Source organism: Hibiscus syriacus, unplaced genomic scaffold (genome assembly GCF_006381635.1).
Source record: "Hibiscus syriacus cultivar Baekdansim isolate YM2019G1 unplaced genomic scaffold, ASM638163v2 tig00110548_pilon, whole genome shotgun sequence".
NCBI classification, from domain to species: Eukaryota; Viridiplantae; Streptophyta; class Magnoliopsida; order Malvales; family Malvaceae; genus Hibiscus; species Hibiscus syriacus.
This window is the reverse complement of record NW_024062775.1, coordinates 2,689,799-2,709,186: the sequence shown is the minus strand read 5'-3', so window position 1 is coordinate 2,709,186 and position 19,388 is coordinate 2,689,799. Positions and strand designations below refer to the sequence as shown.

The window sequence follows — 19,388 nt, the reverse complement described above, 5'->3', positions numbered from 1 at the left end:
TCAATTAGTTATCTCTGAAATTGTTATTGTTAGCTTGTAAGTCATAATGATGTTGAATTCTTCATCATTCATTGAATTGTCTTTATCTGTGATTTGGTATCTTGTAGAGTAAAAGATTAGTAAAATGTTATACACTAGAAATACAAATTATCCATCAAAATTACTTTTTCTCTTAGGAGAATCTGCAAATCTTATTCAAACCAAGATCACCTTGAATGTGTTATTTAGCTTTTGTACTTAATGGTGCAATCCACACCTTTTTCTTTAGGTAGTTAGTTCTAGTTTATAATGATCTTGTTTAGGAAGAAAACATCAAAAAAATCAATAGATTTAAGGTTCAAAAACGAGTAAGACAGAAGTTAGAACTCTAAAAATGTAGAATTATAAAAACCTCCAGTATATGAAGTCTACTAATTAAAAGAGAAAAAAAATTTTCTTTAGGTAGTACTAATTAAAAGAACTTATAATCCTAGCCCTAATTTCAATTCTCTTCCTTATTTATACTAAAAGAACTTATATCTTTTAGTGTTGGGGAAAGAATACATAAAATGTCATATTATTCTGTTGGGGAAAAAATATTGAAAAATCTTTATTTGGCTATATTCTAGTGTTTTGGACCTTATTGATATGAGTCATTGTTATCTTCATCCTTGTTTAAGTTTGCATTATACTTATAATTATATTTAAAATATGATATCTAACTTATACTTGATTTAAATTTTAATATTTATAATTCCTATACTTATAATACTAGATTTAAATTTTAATATTTATAATTCATATACTTATCTGATTAATTAATTAAACAAAATTCGAATTTAAAAAAGAATGTATACTACTACATCATTATAGAAAGTAAGTTAAAGTATAATTTTATTTTGTGTTTCATTTATCACAACACATTTAATTTTGAACCAAGACAAATAATTAGTTTTTGTCATAATTTATTTGAAAATTATTTGATATATTGGTTGTCAGTTTTTGTTTGTTGAGACATGTTCTCAATTGTGAAATTAAAGGTAATGTTTATGTTTAGTTGCTTACTTTCTCTATAATATTAGCAATTAACATTTGAAATTGATAATCCAGAAATACGAAATGGATAAGAGTTGGATGAATTTGTCAAGGGTAAGCGACGGATATTGAAATGGAGTCGAAACTGAAGCAAGAGAAGCAGTACATCAGAAAAAATGTGAAGACTTTCAAAATCAACTTCAAGCTATAATGCAGAGATACGACAAAATCAACCCCAAAGTCCACCATCTTAGGCGTTATTATTGTTTATTCTAGTTAACAATGCTGAACTACACTATATTTTACGTTAATGTAAACTTTGTTTTATTATTATGGATTTAAAGTTTATTGTTATGGATTTCAAGTTTGTTGTTATGAATGTCAAGTTTATTTGATAATGCTACAGGTTAAAATTTTAAATTTGGGTAACAAAATATTAGAAAACAACATTTGAAAAATTAGTTTTAATTCACGGAGTTTGTATAAAAAATGCTACTAAATACATAGTCAATACCGGCGTTTTTGAAAAACGCCACTAAAGTTCTAGATCTTTGCGGCGCTTTTGAGAACAAATGCCACAAAAGAAAAGATAAATAGCAGCGTTTGTAAAAAAGCGCAGCTGAAAAACATAGCCTTTAGCGGCATTTGTTTCAGCGGCGCTTTTTGTGGCGTTTGATTTTGCGCCACAAAGGTTTTAGCAGCGTTTAAAAACGCTATTATATGACTGAAAAAGTGCCGCTAAAACCCGATTTTGTTGTAGTGGTAAGCCGCCTACAAAACAAAAGAGCTATGTTTGGTTTTCTCTTCGATCAAACAATGAACACTGAGAATGTTTCTTCTTCTTCTTCTTCTTACGATGGATAGGCAGTAAATGAAGAGAAGGAAATATTGAGAGGTCGGATAGGGTCAAGGCCGCCAAGGTGCGAGAGAAGATGCAACTCATGCGGGCATTGTGAAGCTGCCTATAGACCCACAAGTCAGAATTGGGAACAAGAATATTTCAACGTCGTTGAACTTTGATGCTGCTTACGCCAGAGGAGTTGATAACTCCAACTACAAGCCCATGAGTCGGAAATCCAAATGTGGGAACTTCATCTTCAGCCCCTGAATATATTGTTTGCCCGAACAGACATTTAGGTCGTCCAATAACCATTTTTGCACCATGTTAATCATTGTAAGAGAATATATATCGCTTTAGTATTGTTCTCTTGTGAGATTCGGATGTTTGGCGTTGCTACACCTTCATAGTTCGTACTACTATTCTCATTTCTCATTGTCTGCTCCGAGATATATTGTAATTTCTTGATAATCAGAAAATCGAATATATACTGCTAATAAGGTTTAGGTTTAAATTATCCAAAAAAAAAGGTTTAGATTTAAATATTTTTGCTTCGCATTACATCAATCATATAATGAATTCTCAGAGATGAGAAACCAACCGTTAAGCTTGATGGGATATTTCAGTGTCATATTTCTAATATGGGCTTTATCTCTTCCTGTTTTTTTCTGGATGTGATCCAAAATTCACGAGTCTTTCACGTAGACGTGATTAGATAAGACTTCCTTCCATACGTACTGTGTACGAATTTTCGCTGTTTAAAACGCTCAAACAGACGAAAAATTATTAGATATACTCGGCTCACTACGTTATCCATGATTCTAATCAATAACATTTTTTTCATCTCATTTTTTTCTAAGGTGAATCTTTATCTATTTTCTACGTGTAAATAAAAAGTGGACAGTTTTTGAAGTTATTTTAAAATTGATGAATGTGATTTGCTGAAAATCATGGATGACGTAATGTGCTAGGACCGTGAAATAATTTCTCCAAATAAAAAGAAGCCAAGCTTACAAGCTACCAAATTCCTAAATGACAGCAGCTAAACGAAAGGTCCAACACGGCTGTTACAGCCAAAAGCCATGGGGTCGTATCTACTTATTAGCTCCTTTACTGGTAAATAAATCTACAACAAATTTTCCAACGACGTGGATGGTTTTAGCTCAGTGAGCCTGTGCTTCATTATCAGATTGTGAAGTGTAGGAATTATTTAAGATCCAAAGTGGGTTTCCGTCTTAAGCTGCACATATAATCTGGATTCCAAATGCATTATCAATATCAAGTGCAGGGACTCATTGTATTGTCTGTCCCAAACAACGGTTAGGGGCCACCGCGCTAATCGAGTTATCCGACACACTCATTGGTAAGGGTAAAGAATATCAAGGCGCAAGTCGCAACAGAACAGTCACGTAGGCGTGGGGTGCTGTCCTAAATCTGTTAAGAGAGCAGCAAAAAGGATTCTGATTCCCATGTTTTTTGCAGGCATTGAAATTTCTCTATCCCCCTTTCGGACAAAACATGCAGTACTTTCGACATACAGAGACAGCAGCAAGGGCATGCAGGAGTCACCCCTATCAATCCCATTTTATTTGAATTGGCGCCAGCAGTTATCACAGTGGATGGTTAGGACTGCGTCGAGGGGATTGGATTCTACTTTTTCCTAAAATAATTTGACTTTTGAGAAAGATTAATTGCATATTAGATTCTATAAGTTGGTCCAAATCACGAATATTTAACAGAATCAAGAGCAAGGATCCATGTTTGGATCAAATCATGGTTGATATCCTTCCTATTTTAGTCTCAAATTTATATGTTCTTACATAATGCGAGATTAAAAAAATAAGGCTCAAACCTTTGCCTATATTGAGAAATCCCATTCCTCACATAAAAATCTAAGTTACCAATCCAAATGGCTAAAATTCAGAGAAGACGACATGACTGCGTAACATATAGTTTCCGCAAATTTATCCATTGGCTTAAGCAAACATGAACACTACTGCACAGCGGAAGGAGAAGTCACGCATCTCAATTCTTACCAGCCAAACTTAAGAGATTTGAGAGCCCTAAGACTATGGGTCATTTGCAGTATTGGTTCTTACCAGCCAAACTTAGGATATTTGAGAGCCCTAAGACTATGGGTCATTTGCAGTATCGGCGGCCTCCAAACACTTATGAGGAGGAATGTAGCACGGCACCAGCTGTTCTAAATATACTCGACAATTTAAAATACAGTCACTGAAAGGTTGGCCATCAAGAGATCCATTAATTGGCCGAGTGATCAAGGCCACTCATACTAGTGTTGTCTCACCATGTGTGAGTTCAAATCCCAGCATTCACCTTGGAAATATAATACCTCTCTACTTAATAAAAAAAAGGACATCTATTAAGATGCAATCTAACATAATTTTTCTCCATCTTAGAGACCATTATTAGACTTCAGCAGCAATGAGGAATTGAGGACACTGTAATTACAAGAATCTCTTCCTACTTCACAATTTAATCCAACAAAACTGCCAAACATGGTTAACAATAGGAACCATGCATCAGTAGCGAAAACAACTCACCAGCTTGGAGCAAGAGGGAAAGGCGTTAAACAGAGAAAACCTTTCTGCCGTCGAAGTATTATTAAAAGTAACAAGTAATGACTTCAGCGAATAGATCACCCAAATTCATCATTTATCACATAAAAAACAGCATAAAACTAGCAAATAGTTATTATTATTTGGCACCCAGCACCAGCACAAGCACAGAGTGAGCTCGGAGTTACAGAACATATTAAACAACTTTTCTGCTAAAGCAGGAACGTCTCTTATTGTTTCTATTATCAAAACAGGTTCTCCCTATTTTGATGAAGTGCTAGATTTACTCTCTAATCATGTAGATTAAGAACGGAAGCTTTCAAGGCACTGTACATGGACAAGAGAAGTAAATCAGAATATAACAATACAATTCTTGTTCTGTATATTCATTCGAGATGCAATTAATACCCAAAACAAACTCACCTACATTTAAAGCTTGATCAATGCTGCGCCCACTGAATCTGCTTGATATCAATACCTTCCTTCACCATCTCATAAAGTGGACTCATTTCCCTTAATTTCTCAACCTGTTTCACAGTAAGCTCAACTGCCTTATCTATCTCCTCCTCAGTAGTAAACCTCCCAATCCCGAACCTAATTGAAGTATGTGCCATATCCTCATCCACACCCAATGCTCTCAGCACATAAGAAGGCTCCAAACTTGCACTAGTACAAGCACTCCCACTGGACACTGCCACTTCTTTCAACCCCATTAACAAACTCTCCCCTTCAACATACGCAAACGACAAGTTCAAGTTTCCTGCATACCTCCTATCCATACTCCCATTCACCACCACCCCATCAATCTTACATCTAATCCCATTCAACAACCTCTCTTGTAAACTTTTGATCCTCTTCTCATCGTACTCTATTTCCTTCATTGCCAACTCACATGCGGCTCCCATCCCGACGACAAGCGGAGTAGGCACAGTTCCACTCCTTATCCCTCTCTCTTGCCCACCTCCATTCATTTGTGGCTCAACTCTTATCCGTGGCCGCCTTCTCATATACAATGCCCCAACTCCTTTAGGACCATAAATCTTATGACCACTTAAACTCATTAAACTAACGTTCCATTTCTCTACATCAACCTTAATCTTCCCTAAAGCTTGAGCAGCATCAGTATGAAAAGGGACATTAAATTCTTTACAAATTTTACCAATTTCTTCAACAGGTTGAACCACACCAATTTCATTATTAACAGCCATAATAGAAACTAACCCGGTATCCGGCCGGATTTCTTTTCTTAATCTATCCAAATCAACAAGCCCATCAGACCCAACAGGCAAATAAGTTACCTCGAAACCTTCCTGTTGAAGATGCCGGCAAGAATCCAGAACGCATTTGTGCTCCGTTTGAGTCGTGATGACGTGGCGCTTCTTTTCTTTATAAAAATGCATAACGCCTTTGACTGAGATGTTGTTCGATTCGGTGGCGCCGGAGGTGAAGACGATTTCTTTAGGGGAAGCTCCGATGAGAGCTGCGACTTGTGATCGGGCTGTTTCAACGGCGGTTTCAGATTCCCAACCGTAGAGATGAGTACGAGAGTGAGGGTTCCCGTAACGGGAGAGATAAAACGGTAGCATCGAATCTAAAACCCTAGGGTCTACGGGTGTAGTAGCTTGCATGTCGAGGTAAAGCGGACGACCCGATATTTTCACACCTTTCATGTTGATTCCTGTTGGTTCCTCGTATTCTGTAGAAGAAGCGACGACGGCAGCATTGGAGAAGCGGCGGATAATGGTGGTTGGCTTGGTCTTGGCTAGGGTTTGACGAAGAAGCAGCGAGGCCATTTCTCCTTTTCTGTTGGAACTTTTTTTCAGCGTTGCAGGAAAGCAAAGTTGAAGAGGGATATATGCGGGTGAAGAAAGGGTTTTGATAATTCTACGATCACCCACTTTTTGTTTCCAATGCTAACACGTGGCTCGATTTCTGCCGCTTAAGGAAACATATTGATTAATTTTTGGGGTAAACTACTGAATTGTTCCATTTTCTTTTATAGTTGTGCGATTTTACTCACTAAATTCAAATAATTTAATTTTTGATAACTTACGTAATTATTTTTATCATTTTATTAAATTTTAGTTATTCATATAATTAATTGTTATATTTTGATCATTGAATCATTAATTCTCATTAATTTGATGACATAATATGTTAGTTGAAAGGAGTTAATGTTTAATTTTATCTTTTAACTTTAGATAGAATACAAGTTAGACCTTGAACTTTAGATAAAACATATTTTGACCTCTAAACTTTATATAAAATATCAATTTAACTCTTGAATTCAACCAAAATCTCTCATGGTTGTCACAACTTACCATTGTCATTATCAATCTTCGCCGGTCAACGTTGATCATCGTCATCGTTATTATTAAACCCTAAAATCTATAATTCAAATCAACTGGTAAATGATCTCACAAATAAATTTTTAATCGTTTTCGGTTTGAGTCTAATTATTCGACAAGATTTGAATATTATAATATAACTTTTATAGATGAATAATTATACTCAAATTGATAGTAATTAAAATTTTATTTTTGATTACGAAACCTAACAAAAAAATAACATAACAATAATATAAATAAAAAATATTATACATTTGATTATGATATAGATTTAAAATTATAATGTTTTTATTTTTAATACGTATTAGCATATGGATATTACGGACCACGCATGCATGAATGGTTGACATGTAGGTTGCGTGAGTGGTTAAGTTAGATGGTTTACAATTTGTTAGGTTGTTATGAAAGCTGTTTAGACAATTGACATTTGTTGGTTGGTGACTCACGTGTATATATTGTTTCAATAAAAATCATAGCACTTTTTATAATTAAAGAATTCTTTTCGAAAGTTAACAACTGTTAGCATGGTATCAGTTTTCTGCAATCTTGGTTTCATTTTTCTTCTCTAATAAACTGATCTAGTGATGCCAGCGACGGAGCATGGCTCTCCTGGTGGTTTGACTCTTGGCTTGCTTGGTGTTGACCGAATGTTCACCAATAAACGTGTGAGCGTCACTCTTGATGAGCTCAACTATCTTCTGCGGAAACAACAAATTCTCGTTGCTGTTCGAAGTCACCGGTTGGAGAAGCTCCTTACTAGTGACGTTAGACCGTCTAGTGCAACTGTTACTCTCGCTAATGGATTAGTTATCGATAACGATGAGTATGAAGTTTTTATTGCCTAGGACAGTGCTTTGGCTTCTTAGATCTTGTCAACCGTAAGTGCTTCCCTTCTTCCTTACCTCTTTGGCGTAGAAACGTCGACTAAAATCTGGTCTAAAATCAAAGTTCTTTGCCAGTAAATCTCCCACCATTATTATGAATCTTCATTACAAGTTAAAGATTGTGCAAAAGGGTGATTCAAATATTAGATCATACATCTTACAGGTGAATGAGATCTCCGATGCTCTTGCCGCTTTTGGTGCTCCGATCTCGGAGTATGAACATGTAATGGCCATTTTGAATGGTGTTCCAGTTGATTATCGTCTATAACAACCAGTCGTGAACCATTCTCTTTCGAGAATGTGGTTTCAATTTTGCTGGACGCTGAAATACAGCAGTGTAACTTTGACCATATTGATAGCTTGTAGCTCAGTGCCAATATAGAAAAAATGACAGTGGTTGGTTCAACTAGGATTGAGATTTCGTCGATGGTTCAGCCTGCTTTGGCTCCAGCTCTTCATCGATCTTCCTCGTATGTGGGTCATCACTCTTCCTCACCCGTGGTTTCTTCCAATACTCTTAATTTTGGTTCTTTCAATGGTGCTCATGGTCGTGCTAGTAGTTCTTCTTATGGTGGAAGAGGTCATGGACACTCCAAGTTCTAGTGCCAACTTTGTGAGAAGCTTGGTCATAATGTGGACATGTGTTGGTAGCGGTTCGACCAGAAGTTTCCTTGTGTTGGGGTGGCTGGTGTGGCGACTGAAACTTCTCAGCTTGATACGATTCGCTCTGCTAGTGTGTGTACTTACCAAGTTGTTCGTGAGCTAGAGCGACTAATCAGTCTGGATTCAGGGTGATCGTGTGGCGGTAAATTATTAAGGCTTTTGTTGTGTTGACTCCGGTGCTATTCACTATGTTACGGCCGATGCTGCGATTTTGGAGGATGACAACTGTGGTTTTGATGTTAAAATAATTTTTTTTTCTCAATTAATAAATAAAAATATATGTAGTAAAGAGAAATAAGAGTCGATTCGACAGGGAATTAGAAAATTTCAAATTTTTGTCTAAATTGTTTAAAACAGGCGTGAAATAGTAAAATAGGGGATTTTGGTAAAAATATATTTAAATAATAATAAAAGCGATTTAAAGTAAAGTAAAGAAAAGATTTAAAGTTGAAATAGATATGGTAAAAATAGCCTAAAGCCTCGCTTTGACTCAATTTCCTTTAGATCATAGAATTAGATTTTTCCTTCAGGATTCACGTCGGTTATTTTGTCTACAAATGCAATCCCCGTGACTCTATTTTGTATACTGAATACCCAAGGCAATCTTTAATTCCGGCTTCAGAAACTGATCTTATCAACATCAATTGTCGTAGAAGACCGACTCGGATTGTTGCTTCAATAATCACTAATTCCGATCTCAATTCCCTCTTGACGAAGCTATCTCGCCAAGTGTGTTCCTAGGAAGTCGAATGTGCTTTCAATAAGTTGATCCTTCCTTCCACACATTTAATCACAACAACCTCTTGACTAAAGTCTATCTTTGATTTTGAAAACTGTTTTGATTTTGAAAAATAAGCACAGAGATTGAGAGAGATATTCCGAAGTTATTAAGGGTCTTTTTCAATTCTCCCTTTGGAACTGAGTCATCGCTTCAGCTCTCGGCTTATGAGAAAATTAGCTAAGCATGACAAAATTCATATTTAGCATATTTAAAAACAAAGCTTTAAAGTAAAGAGAAAAACCGAAAATTAGAAAAAAAACAAATAAAGAGAGAATTTTTATAAAACAAGAAAGGAAAAGAAGATTGTAATATGAGTTTTGTCATTAGGCTTACCCCCAAGAGGGTATTTATAGCCTCTAAAAACCCTAAAATAAACAAAGAAATTAAAATAAAATAATCCTAAAGATAATTGTTTTTCCTATATTCAAACTTTAAACAAGTCTCCTAATGCAACTCTGCTCGTCCATCTTCCAGAAGGTGAACTTACTAGATCTTCTAGAAACTGTCGTTGACTGGACCTTCTAGAAACTGCCATTGATTGGACCTTCTAGAAACTACCACATCAGACCGTGTCATACCCAGAGTCGTGCCCATATCTCCAGTCGTGACCAAATAAAAAAATGCAGAGTGCATCCGTTTTACCACTAATTCTGGAAAGTAAGTCCCTGCACGAAAACAAGCATAACACAACCAAATTAACAGCTATAAATTCATCATATCGAAGAATTAACGAGCAAATACTACCTATTCTGAACACTCATCAGAGGATAGTTATAGGATAGTTCTACTTTTCATGGGGCCGATAAACTAATAGTTGGTAAGCTAATAGTTGGTGATGGTAACAGGTTATATATTGATATGATTGGTTGTGCTAATTTATTTACCTTTTCTCGTACTTTGAAGCTAAGTGACTTAATCAATGTTCCTGATATTACTTAAAATCTTATTTCGATGTCTAAGTTTACTAGAGACAATGGAATTTTCTTAGAGTTTCATGTAGAGTGTTGTGTTATTTGTGATAAAGGCTCTGAGGCTATTTTACTTGAAGGAAGGGAGAAAGATGGTCTATATGAGTTTGATTCAGCAATAATCGAATCTAGAGGTGGTAGAGTTGAATCTAATATAGCGTGTGTTGCCAATGAAGATTATGAGTTATGTCACATACGATTAGGACATCTGGTTCATGAGGTGTTACTAAGTGTGAGTCATTCTTGTAATGTTGTCCTTTCAAATGAGTTATATAATAATGTTTGTGTTGCTTGCTAAATGGGAAAGAATCATTGGTTACCTTTTGTTAAGTCTCACACTACTTATAATGCTCCTTTTTAATTGGTGTTTACGGATCTTTGAGATGTCTCCTCATGTTTCATCTAATAGCTTTTGATATTAGGTGTCATTTGTGGATGCTTATTCTTGACATGTGTGGGTTTACTTGCTTCGTGATAAGTCACAAGCATTGGAGGCATTTAGCATGTTTTATAAAATAGTTCAAACACAATTTAAAGTGTCGATAACAGAAGTGCAAAGTGATTAGGGAGGTGAATTTTATAGTTTGTCCAAGACTCTTATTCGGTTTAGTATAATTCATCATGTAACTTGCCCTCATACATCTCAACAAAACGATGTGGTAGAACAAAAACGTAGGCATGCTGTTGATATGGCTCTTACTTTGTTGGCTCAAGCTTCTCTACCCTTGAAGTTTTGGTCATATGCAGTGGTTACGACAACTCATTTGATAAATAGATTGCTCACCAAGATTTTGAATGGTTTATCTCTGTTTGAGAAGCTCTATGGTAAACCATTTCGATATGATCATTTAAGGGTTTTTGGTTGTCGATGTTTTCTTTGTCTATGACCCTTTCAAAAACATAAGTTTAACTTTTGCTCTTAACCTTGTATATTCCTTGGGTATAGTCCTCAACATAGAGATTATTTTTGCTTAACTTCATATGGAACAATTTTCTCTCAGACCATGTTGTTTCCATATAAGACTAGTTTCGTGGCAGGTAAAACAATGGTTTAGCAGCAACTGCTGTCTATGTTTGAAGAATAATGGTGCTAACAAAGGTTTGGTTTGCACATCAGCAACCTGCTCAACTGCAGGAACTTCATGTACTTGTAATTACCCCATAGCCATCATTTCTCGAATAAAAAACAAGCCTAGCTCAATATGTTTGAACTTAGAATGCAATACATGATTAGCACATACAACGACTGTACTCGTATTATCATATCACAATGTGGCCTTGCCATGTGAAACTACATGCAATTCCCCCAACAACGATCGAAGCCACACCATCTCAGCAGCTGCAAAAGCCACACTTCTATATTCGACCTCAACAGTTGATCGTGCAACAACCTGTTACTTTTGAGAGCTCTATGAGACCAAATTTCCACAAAAATATATACATAAACCAGATGTCGATCGCCTATCATCTACATCTGACCCCCAATTTGCATATGCAAATCCAATCAAAGCCATCCTTGAAGAGGATCTAAAATGTAGCCCAAAGTCAATGGTATCTTGTAGATATTGAAGTATTCGCTTGACTGCTTGAAAATGAACATCTAGTGGGGCTTGTATAAATTGATCTTTATTCACAGCAAATGCAACATCAGGTCGAGTAATTACAATGTACTGCAGAGCACCTACTATGCTTATGTATCGTGCAACATCTTCAAGTTCAAGTGATTATCCCTCCTTAGCAGACAGCTTGACATTTGAGACCATGGGAGTGGGAAGGCTTTTCACTTCACCAAAGCCATACTTCTGTAAAAGGTCTTGTATGTACTTTTGTTGACTGGGGATAATATTACCATCTTCATAACTAACTGTACAACCACTTCTTTATCACCTATTAAGATAATGTCATCGACATATACCAACAGGTACACCAAACTATTCGAGATCTTTCTAACATAAAGAGAAGCATCTGACTTGGCTAGACAAAAACCTTCAGACTCTAGATACCTTTTCAATCATTCAAACTAGACCCTTAGTGTTTATTTCAGACCATAAATTGCCTTGTGTAGCTTACATACCAACTCACCATTTCCTTGCTCATATCTTGGTGGTTAAGTCATGTACACCTCTTCAGTGAACAACCTATTCAAGAAGGTATTGTTGACATCTATCTGTCTCAGCTTCCACCCTTGTGACAACGCTAAGGAAATGATTACCCTGATCGTTGCAAGCTTGACCACCAGGCTGAAAACTTCATCAAAGTCAATTTCTCGTTTTTTAAGAAAACATTTCGCCAACAAGCGTGGTTTATACCTTGATATCGAGCCATCAATATTTCACTTTATTCAAAAAATCCATTTATAATTTACTGCCTTCCTATCTGTAGGAAGAGGAACTAAAGTCCATGTGTCATTCCTTACCAGGGCATCAAACTCAGCTTGTGCAGCTTCTTTTCAATGAGGACTCATCAGGGTCTCTGTGATATTTGCTGGCTCTCGTTATGAATTTGCAATGTTATAAACTTTCAGCTTCCAGATTCCATGCTTACTCATGGTCATCATAGGATGTACATTGGAGACAGCTTGTGGTACACCACTCTCCACATTGCGTTTAACTTCAATGCACGTCTCTACTATACCATTTTCTTCTTAGACCCCACGTGAACTATCATCACAATTGCTACCATCGTGATTCTCTTCTTGGACCCAATGTGAGCTGTCATAACAACTACTCCCACAATTGCTATCATCGTGACTTTCTTCTTAGACCTCATACAAATAGCCATCAAAATTACTCCCATTATTTATGTTTGCCACACCTTGGTTCCCATGTGAGCTGTCACCACCACTATTATTTAAGTTTGTCGCACCATCATTTTCTTCTTGTGGATTTGCTGCACCTTGGTCCCCATGTGAGCTGTCACCACCACTATTATTTAAGTTTACCGCATAACTATTCTTTTCTTGGACCACGTCATATGCATTACCATTATTTAATTCTTGGACCCATACGTTTGTTGAAGTATCAACGTGGGTAGGCACCACGCCATGCACATTACCATTATTTAATTCTTGGACCCATGCGTTTATTGAAGTATCAACATGGGTGGGAACCACGCTAAGAGGAGATTCATATGCACTATCGATTTAAATAGAATTCGGTGTGTCCCCAAGAGCATTACCACGTGCATCCATCATTCTAAAAGGCATGGCCCCAACAATATTTTGACTTGGATTATGCGCACCTACCCCAACATTATTATGATTACCAAGTGGTGTGGCTCCACGCTTATTATAAACTACAGGAAACTGTCCAGTCGTGACAATTTCTTGTCTATGACACTTGCACACAAGTTGATTCTTATCAAAGGGAAATACTTGCTCATCAAACCTCACATGACGAGAGACAAAAATTCTACCATCACTGTCTAAACATTTGTACCCATGATGTGAGGTGCTGGGCCCAAGAAACACACATTACCTTGACCGAAAATCCAATTTATGTTGATTAAACGGCCTCAAGAAAGGGAAATAAGCACAACAAAAAACTCTCATACCCGAGTAGTCAAGAGCTTTCTGATAAAGAACTTCAAACGGGGTCTTTCCTGAAATGGTCTCGGATGGTATTCTATTTATGATGTAAACTGCCATAGTAAAAGCAATGTTTCCAGAACTTTGTTGGCAGTGATGCTTGAGGTAACATGGCTAGTCTCATCTCAACAATGTGGCGATGTTTACGCTCAGCCTTCCCATTTTACTCTGATGTGCTAGGACATGAGATTCGATGTTGTACACCATTGGTAAAAAACCAACTCTTTAGAGCTTGATATTCACCTCCAACATCACTTTGCAACGCTTTGATTTTCTTCCCAAACTGAACCTCGGCTATTTTAATAAGGTTGAGAAAGCATTGGCTGACTTCAGGCTTCTTTCTAATTAGATACACCTATATATGTGTGCTAAACACGTCAATAAATAATACATAATATACGTAACCTTCAGTCAAAACTACAGGTGCAGGTTCCCACACATCTGACACAACCAGTTGAAAAATTTCTTTGTATTCAGTCAACGAATTACAAAAATGCAGCTTGTAAGCCTTGCCTTGTAAACATGCAGAACAAACATTGTTTAATTTGTTTTCACTAGAAGAAACACTACACATTTTTATAACATCTTTGACAATCTTCACATACGAGTGTTCTAAATGCCTATGCCAAAGTTCCAAACTGCTTGAAGCCTTGGACACATTGTTCACTATGCAACTTGATTTCTTCTCTTCATACGGTAATAGCTGGTATAATCCTTCACGTGTGAGCTTCCCTCTCAACAAAATGGTCTGAGTCTGTGCATCATTCACCAAGGATTCAAAAGGATGAAACTCAATAAACACATTGTTATCACGAGTTAATTGAGATACTGACAATAATTTCTTCTTAATGTGTGGGGCATGTAGCATATTTTGTAACACCAGAGGTCTGAGACAAGAAGACAGAAACACTTGACCAACATGATCAATTTTAATTCCTTCACCATTTCCCATTAGAAGAGTGTTGTTACCTTTGTATGCCATGCCTGAATTGAATGATACAATATCATTTGATACATGATGAGTGGCACCCGTGTCTGGATACCACAAAGCATTAGAGTGTTTTGGAACACTGTGAACTACTGTCATACTAGGCACAGTGGATACAAAGACTGTAGGTGTAGTATGAACAAATGACTCTTGTCCTTCTGTTGTTGTAGGATGAGATACATAGTCCCCAGGAAAGGTATTCATTACCTGATTCGAGGAGTAAAACAGTCCTTGACGAGTCAAAGCATAAGGCATACCCTGCATAGAGCTGGATGGATAGTGGTAGAAAACATGAGAATTTAGCGTGTGATTATACGCATGTCCATTCACAGGAACAACCTGTTCAGATGGTTTCTTCAACTGCTCAGCAGACTGATCATCATTGACAACTCCAGTGAAATCTCGATCAAAATGACGATAACACCGTTGAACAATGTGCCCAAACTTTCCAGAATACTGGCAATGTGGTAGATTCGAATTGTTAAACCTTCATCTGCCTCGACTACGATAACCTCTCTGCTGACTTCCCTGTTGACCTCTCACAGAATAAAATTACTTTTCTATTGTATCTGTTTCAGTGACAACCTGAGATCTCGACTCATTCTCTTCTTTTGGCTGAACAACCATATTTGCAGCAATATCATCGCTTAAAAAGGCTTTCTGCCTAGCCTCAATATCCAGGAACATTTCAGTGAGAATATCCAAGGATATTGCATCACGAGACACTATAGCAATAATGAACTCAAACTCCATTAACAATCCAGCAATAATCACACTTACTTGTTCTTGTTCAGATACAACACAACCAGCAACATTCAACAAGTCACAGATTGTCTTGATCTTGGCTAAATAATCACTCACAGTCAAGCTAGCTTTCCTCTGAGAGTGCAAACTGTGTCTAAGAGAAGAAATCTTGGCACTAGAATGAACTCCAAACAATCTTGATAATGTATTCCAGATTGTACGAGAGGACGTGATCCCCGTAAGATGTGGCAAAACCTCAATGCTAACCGTTGTCAACAACCATGAAGCAAACAACTTGTCTTGTTGCCTATACACAACATATACTGAATTTTCCTCAAGTTGTCCTGGCTCATTTGTAATAAACTAGGATAGAGCAAGATTATCACCAGAGATATAAGCCAAGAAAAGGAGTAAACCAGGAATCGCAGGACCATTTTGGCTTTGATACCATGTAAAGATGTCAACATATATCTAAACTATGAAAGCAAGAAGAAAAACTAAAGAGAGAAAACTCCTAAACTTTATTATCTTTATTGTGTGAATATATACAAGTCTCAAGGTGAACATTTATAGCTATGGATTACAACTATAACTAATCCTGTAACTGACTTTAACAAACTAACTTCTCCAACTGATTGGCTATAACGTATACAAGTAGTTGCATGCACAACCATGTACAGTATACAATTAACCCTAACATTCCCCTTGCAATCTTTGACTTTAACATCCTCTTTCAAAGCTCATTCAAAACTTACTTGCACAAGCGTCCATCATGACTCATAGGCTCTGCACAACAACAAAGCTCATTGACACTAACAGTGACTTCTATGTTGTTCTTGTGCCCTTTGAAATTTTACAAATGAGTACCACTGACTCTAATAGTCATCAACAGAATAGTGATGAAGTAATTCATTTGTTTCCTTTTATTGGTCCTCAAGATTTTGAACGTGCCATGTGTGATGATTTAGTGGTGGGGCTCGATTCTTCTTCTAGTTCTATAGCAGGGGATGTGCTAGTTGATGAGTCTCCACCTAGGGAAGGTGACAATGAGGGTGTTATGATTACTATACCAAATGGTGATGATAATGCTCGTCATATGAATGTCCCCTCAAATGTACAAGTTACATATACTTGTGGCCGCAGGGATGATACATCTTCCTCATTGAATCAACATCCCATGGTTTCTCAAAGTAAACATGGCATTTTCAAACCTCGTATTTTTCATGCTCTTCGTCATGATCTTGACATTTTTGAACCTACTTCTGTTTGGAAGGCTCTTGCATTTCCTCACTATAATCAAGCAGTTTTTTGCTGAATATGATGCACTTATTCAGAATGGTACATGGACATTGGTTCATTTACCTAGTGTCGGACTGCAATTGGGTGTAAGTGGTTATTTTGGATCAAAAAAATCTGGATGGTTCGATTGCTAGGTACAAGGCTTTCCTTGTCGAAAAAGGTTTTCTTAAAGTTCTATGATCTAATTTTAGAGATACCTTTAGTCCGATTATCAAACCGCCAACAGTGAATGTGGTGTTGTCTTTGGCAGTTCAGAATAACTGGAAACTTCGACAAGTTGATATTAACAATGCTTTTCTTAATAGAAAACTTGTTGAAGATATATTCATGGTTCAACATCCGGGGTTTGAGAATGAGTAATCTAGTGGTGAACGCCTTGTGTGTAAGTTGGAAAAAGCTTTGTATGGGTTTAAGCAAGCACCCCGTAATTGGTATTCTGCTTTGTAGTTTTTGCTTTCTCTTGGCTTTGTGGGAACTTAAGTCGATGCATTGTTATTTATTCAGCGTAATAGGAAACAAGCACCCATTGTTTTGTTTTGTTCACTCTCTTAACTTAACAACCATCCCAATCCCACGAATTTACAATCAAAGCTCTTTACTTTTGAATAATAGTAAACAAACGTAAAACTCCTAAGTTCAACTAATAATCTATCTTGACATTAGGAGGGAAGCTTGAATTTTCTCGAAAAAACACAAGCAAAGAGCAACAATATTTAATTTGAAATCAGAATCCAATGAGTTTTTATGAAGTAAACATAGGATTCTTCTTAGGGTTTTTAGTAACATGGATGCCATGAGAAGAGATTAAAAGCGTACCTGAATTTTGAGCCTTGAGGAGCATCTGGCAGTGAGACGATGGTGATGGGAGGCGTGACGATGGTGACTAACATGCCGATTTGATGAAGATGCTCGCTAAGGATGGAAGAAGAAAGGTTTAGGAAGAAACAAATTAGGAATCGGGGGGTGAGAGGAGATTTATACATTCCAAGGCGCGTTTTTATAACAAACGCCATTAAAGTACAAATCTATAGCAACATTTTAATAACAAACTCCAATAACGTGCACCTCTACTGTGGCGTTTCAACAACAAACACCACTAATGTGAGCCTCTACTGCGGCATTTTAATAACAAATGCCACTAAAGTATAGATTCTATTGCGACGTTTTAATAACAAACGCTACTAAAGTTCTCTTTTATTGCGGCGTTTTGATAACAAATGCCACTAAGGTACGGCTCTATAGCAGCGTTTTAATGATAAACGCCACTAAAGTTCGCCTCAATAGCAGCGTTTTAGTAACAAACGCCACTAAGGTGTCTCTATTAAGGCGTTTATATAACAAATGCCACTAAGGTACATATCTATAGCGACGTTTTAATGATAAACGCCGCTAATTTTGACATTCAGCGACATTATAAAAACATCGTTATATGTGAAATCTTACTGGCGTTTGTATTATAAACACCGCGAAAAGTGCCGTATAGACTCATTCCGTTGTAGTGTGTGATCATGATTCTTCTTTATATATTCTTATTTATGTTGATGACGTTGTCATAACGAGTAGTTCTTGATACATTGATTAAAGATGTGGTTCAACATCTTAGTTGTCAATTTTCTCTAAAAGATCTTGGGGAATTAAATTTCTTTCTTGGTTTGGAAGTTGAACGTGGTGACGGGGTGTTAAAGTGACTCAACACAAGTACATCCGTGAGTTACTTGACACAATAGATATGAGTAATGCTCAGTCCGCTCCTACACCTATGAATTTCTTCTCTTAAGTTAATTTAAGATGCGGGTCAAACTCTTGTTGATCCTCAACTTTGTCGAAGTATTGTAGGAGCTCTTCTTTACCTCTGTCACATTAGACTTGGCATTGTATACAGTGTTGAACATGTTGCTCAATACATGCATCAATCATGTGAGCTTAATTGGCTAGCAATCAAGCGTATATTGCGCTACTTGAGTGGGACTATGGATTAGGGTTTGGTGTTTTATGCTTTTGCGACATCCTCGTCTATTTAAACTTTTCCGGATGTTGATTGGGCAAGCAACTCTGATAATCATCGCTCAATTTCGGGGTACTATGTTTTTTACGAAGACAATCTTATGTCATGGTGCTCGAAGAAACAAAAGTCGATCTCCTGTTCCACAAATGAAGTTGTTTGGCTGATGTTGTCTCTGAAGTTGTTTGGTTGCGTGCTCTTCTTACTAATATGGGTGTTGTGTGTGCTGAAGCGCATGTTATTTAGAGTGACAGTACTAGTGTTATTGCCACGGTGTTAACTTGGTATTCCATGCACGGTCTAAGCACATTTAACTTGATGTTCATTTTGTTTATTCTCAACTTGACGCTGGACCTATCTGTGTTAATTATGTTCCTGATCATTCTCAACTTGCATAAGCCTCTCACCAAGGCTCACTTTCCTCGCTTTCGTGAAAACCTTAATGTGGCAGGTTCTTTTGCTCTTGAAGTCTGCGAAAGTACGGAAAATATTAACATATATATAATTATTAGGATGCATGCATGCATGAATGGTTGACATGCAGGTTGCGTGAGTGGTTGAGCTAGCTAATGTTTGCAATAGAGCTTTATAATTTGTTGTTATGAAAGTTGTTTAGACAATTGACATTTGTTGGTGGGTGACTCATGTGTATATTTTGACAGCCTTTGTTTCAATGAAAATCATAACTCTTTCT

At 36.9% G+C, this 19,388-nt stretch overlaps 1 protein-coding gene across 2 annotated transcripts; it reads right to left on the bottom strand.

Moving 5' to 3' along the window:
- Positions 1-4,550: 4,550 nt before the first annotated feature.
- LOC120130947 (cysteine desulfurase, mitochondrial-like) lies at positions 4,551-6,278 on the bottom strand. Of its 2 annotated transcripts, none has more exons than XM_039148092.1 (2): positions 4,855-6,278; positions 4,551-4,758 (listed from the first exon to the last, which is right to left on the bottom strand). In XM_039148092.1, exon 1 carries the CDS (start codon positions 6,222-6,224, stop codon positions 4,872-4,874), a length of 1,353 nt encoding a protein of 450 aa, XP_039004023.1. In that variant the 5' UTR covers positions 6,225-6,278; the 3' UTR covers positions 4,551-4,758; positions 4,855-4,871. The 2 variants fall into 2 exon arrangements, with proteins under 2 accessions (XP_039004023.1, XP_039004024.1); XM_039148093.1 differs by having other exon boundaries at positions 4,859-6,278.
- Positions 6,279-19,388: the final 13,110 nt, after the last annotated feature.

What these genes read in the sequence shown, in the direction of transcription:
- LOC120130947 (XM_039148092.1), bottom strand. Translation starts at nt 6,224, where the DNA reads ATGGCCTCGCTGCTTCTTCGTCAAACCCTAGCCAAGACCAAGCCAACC.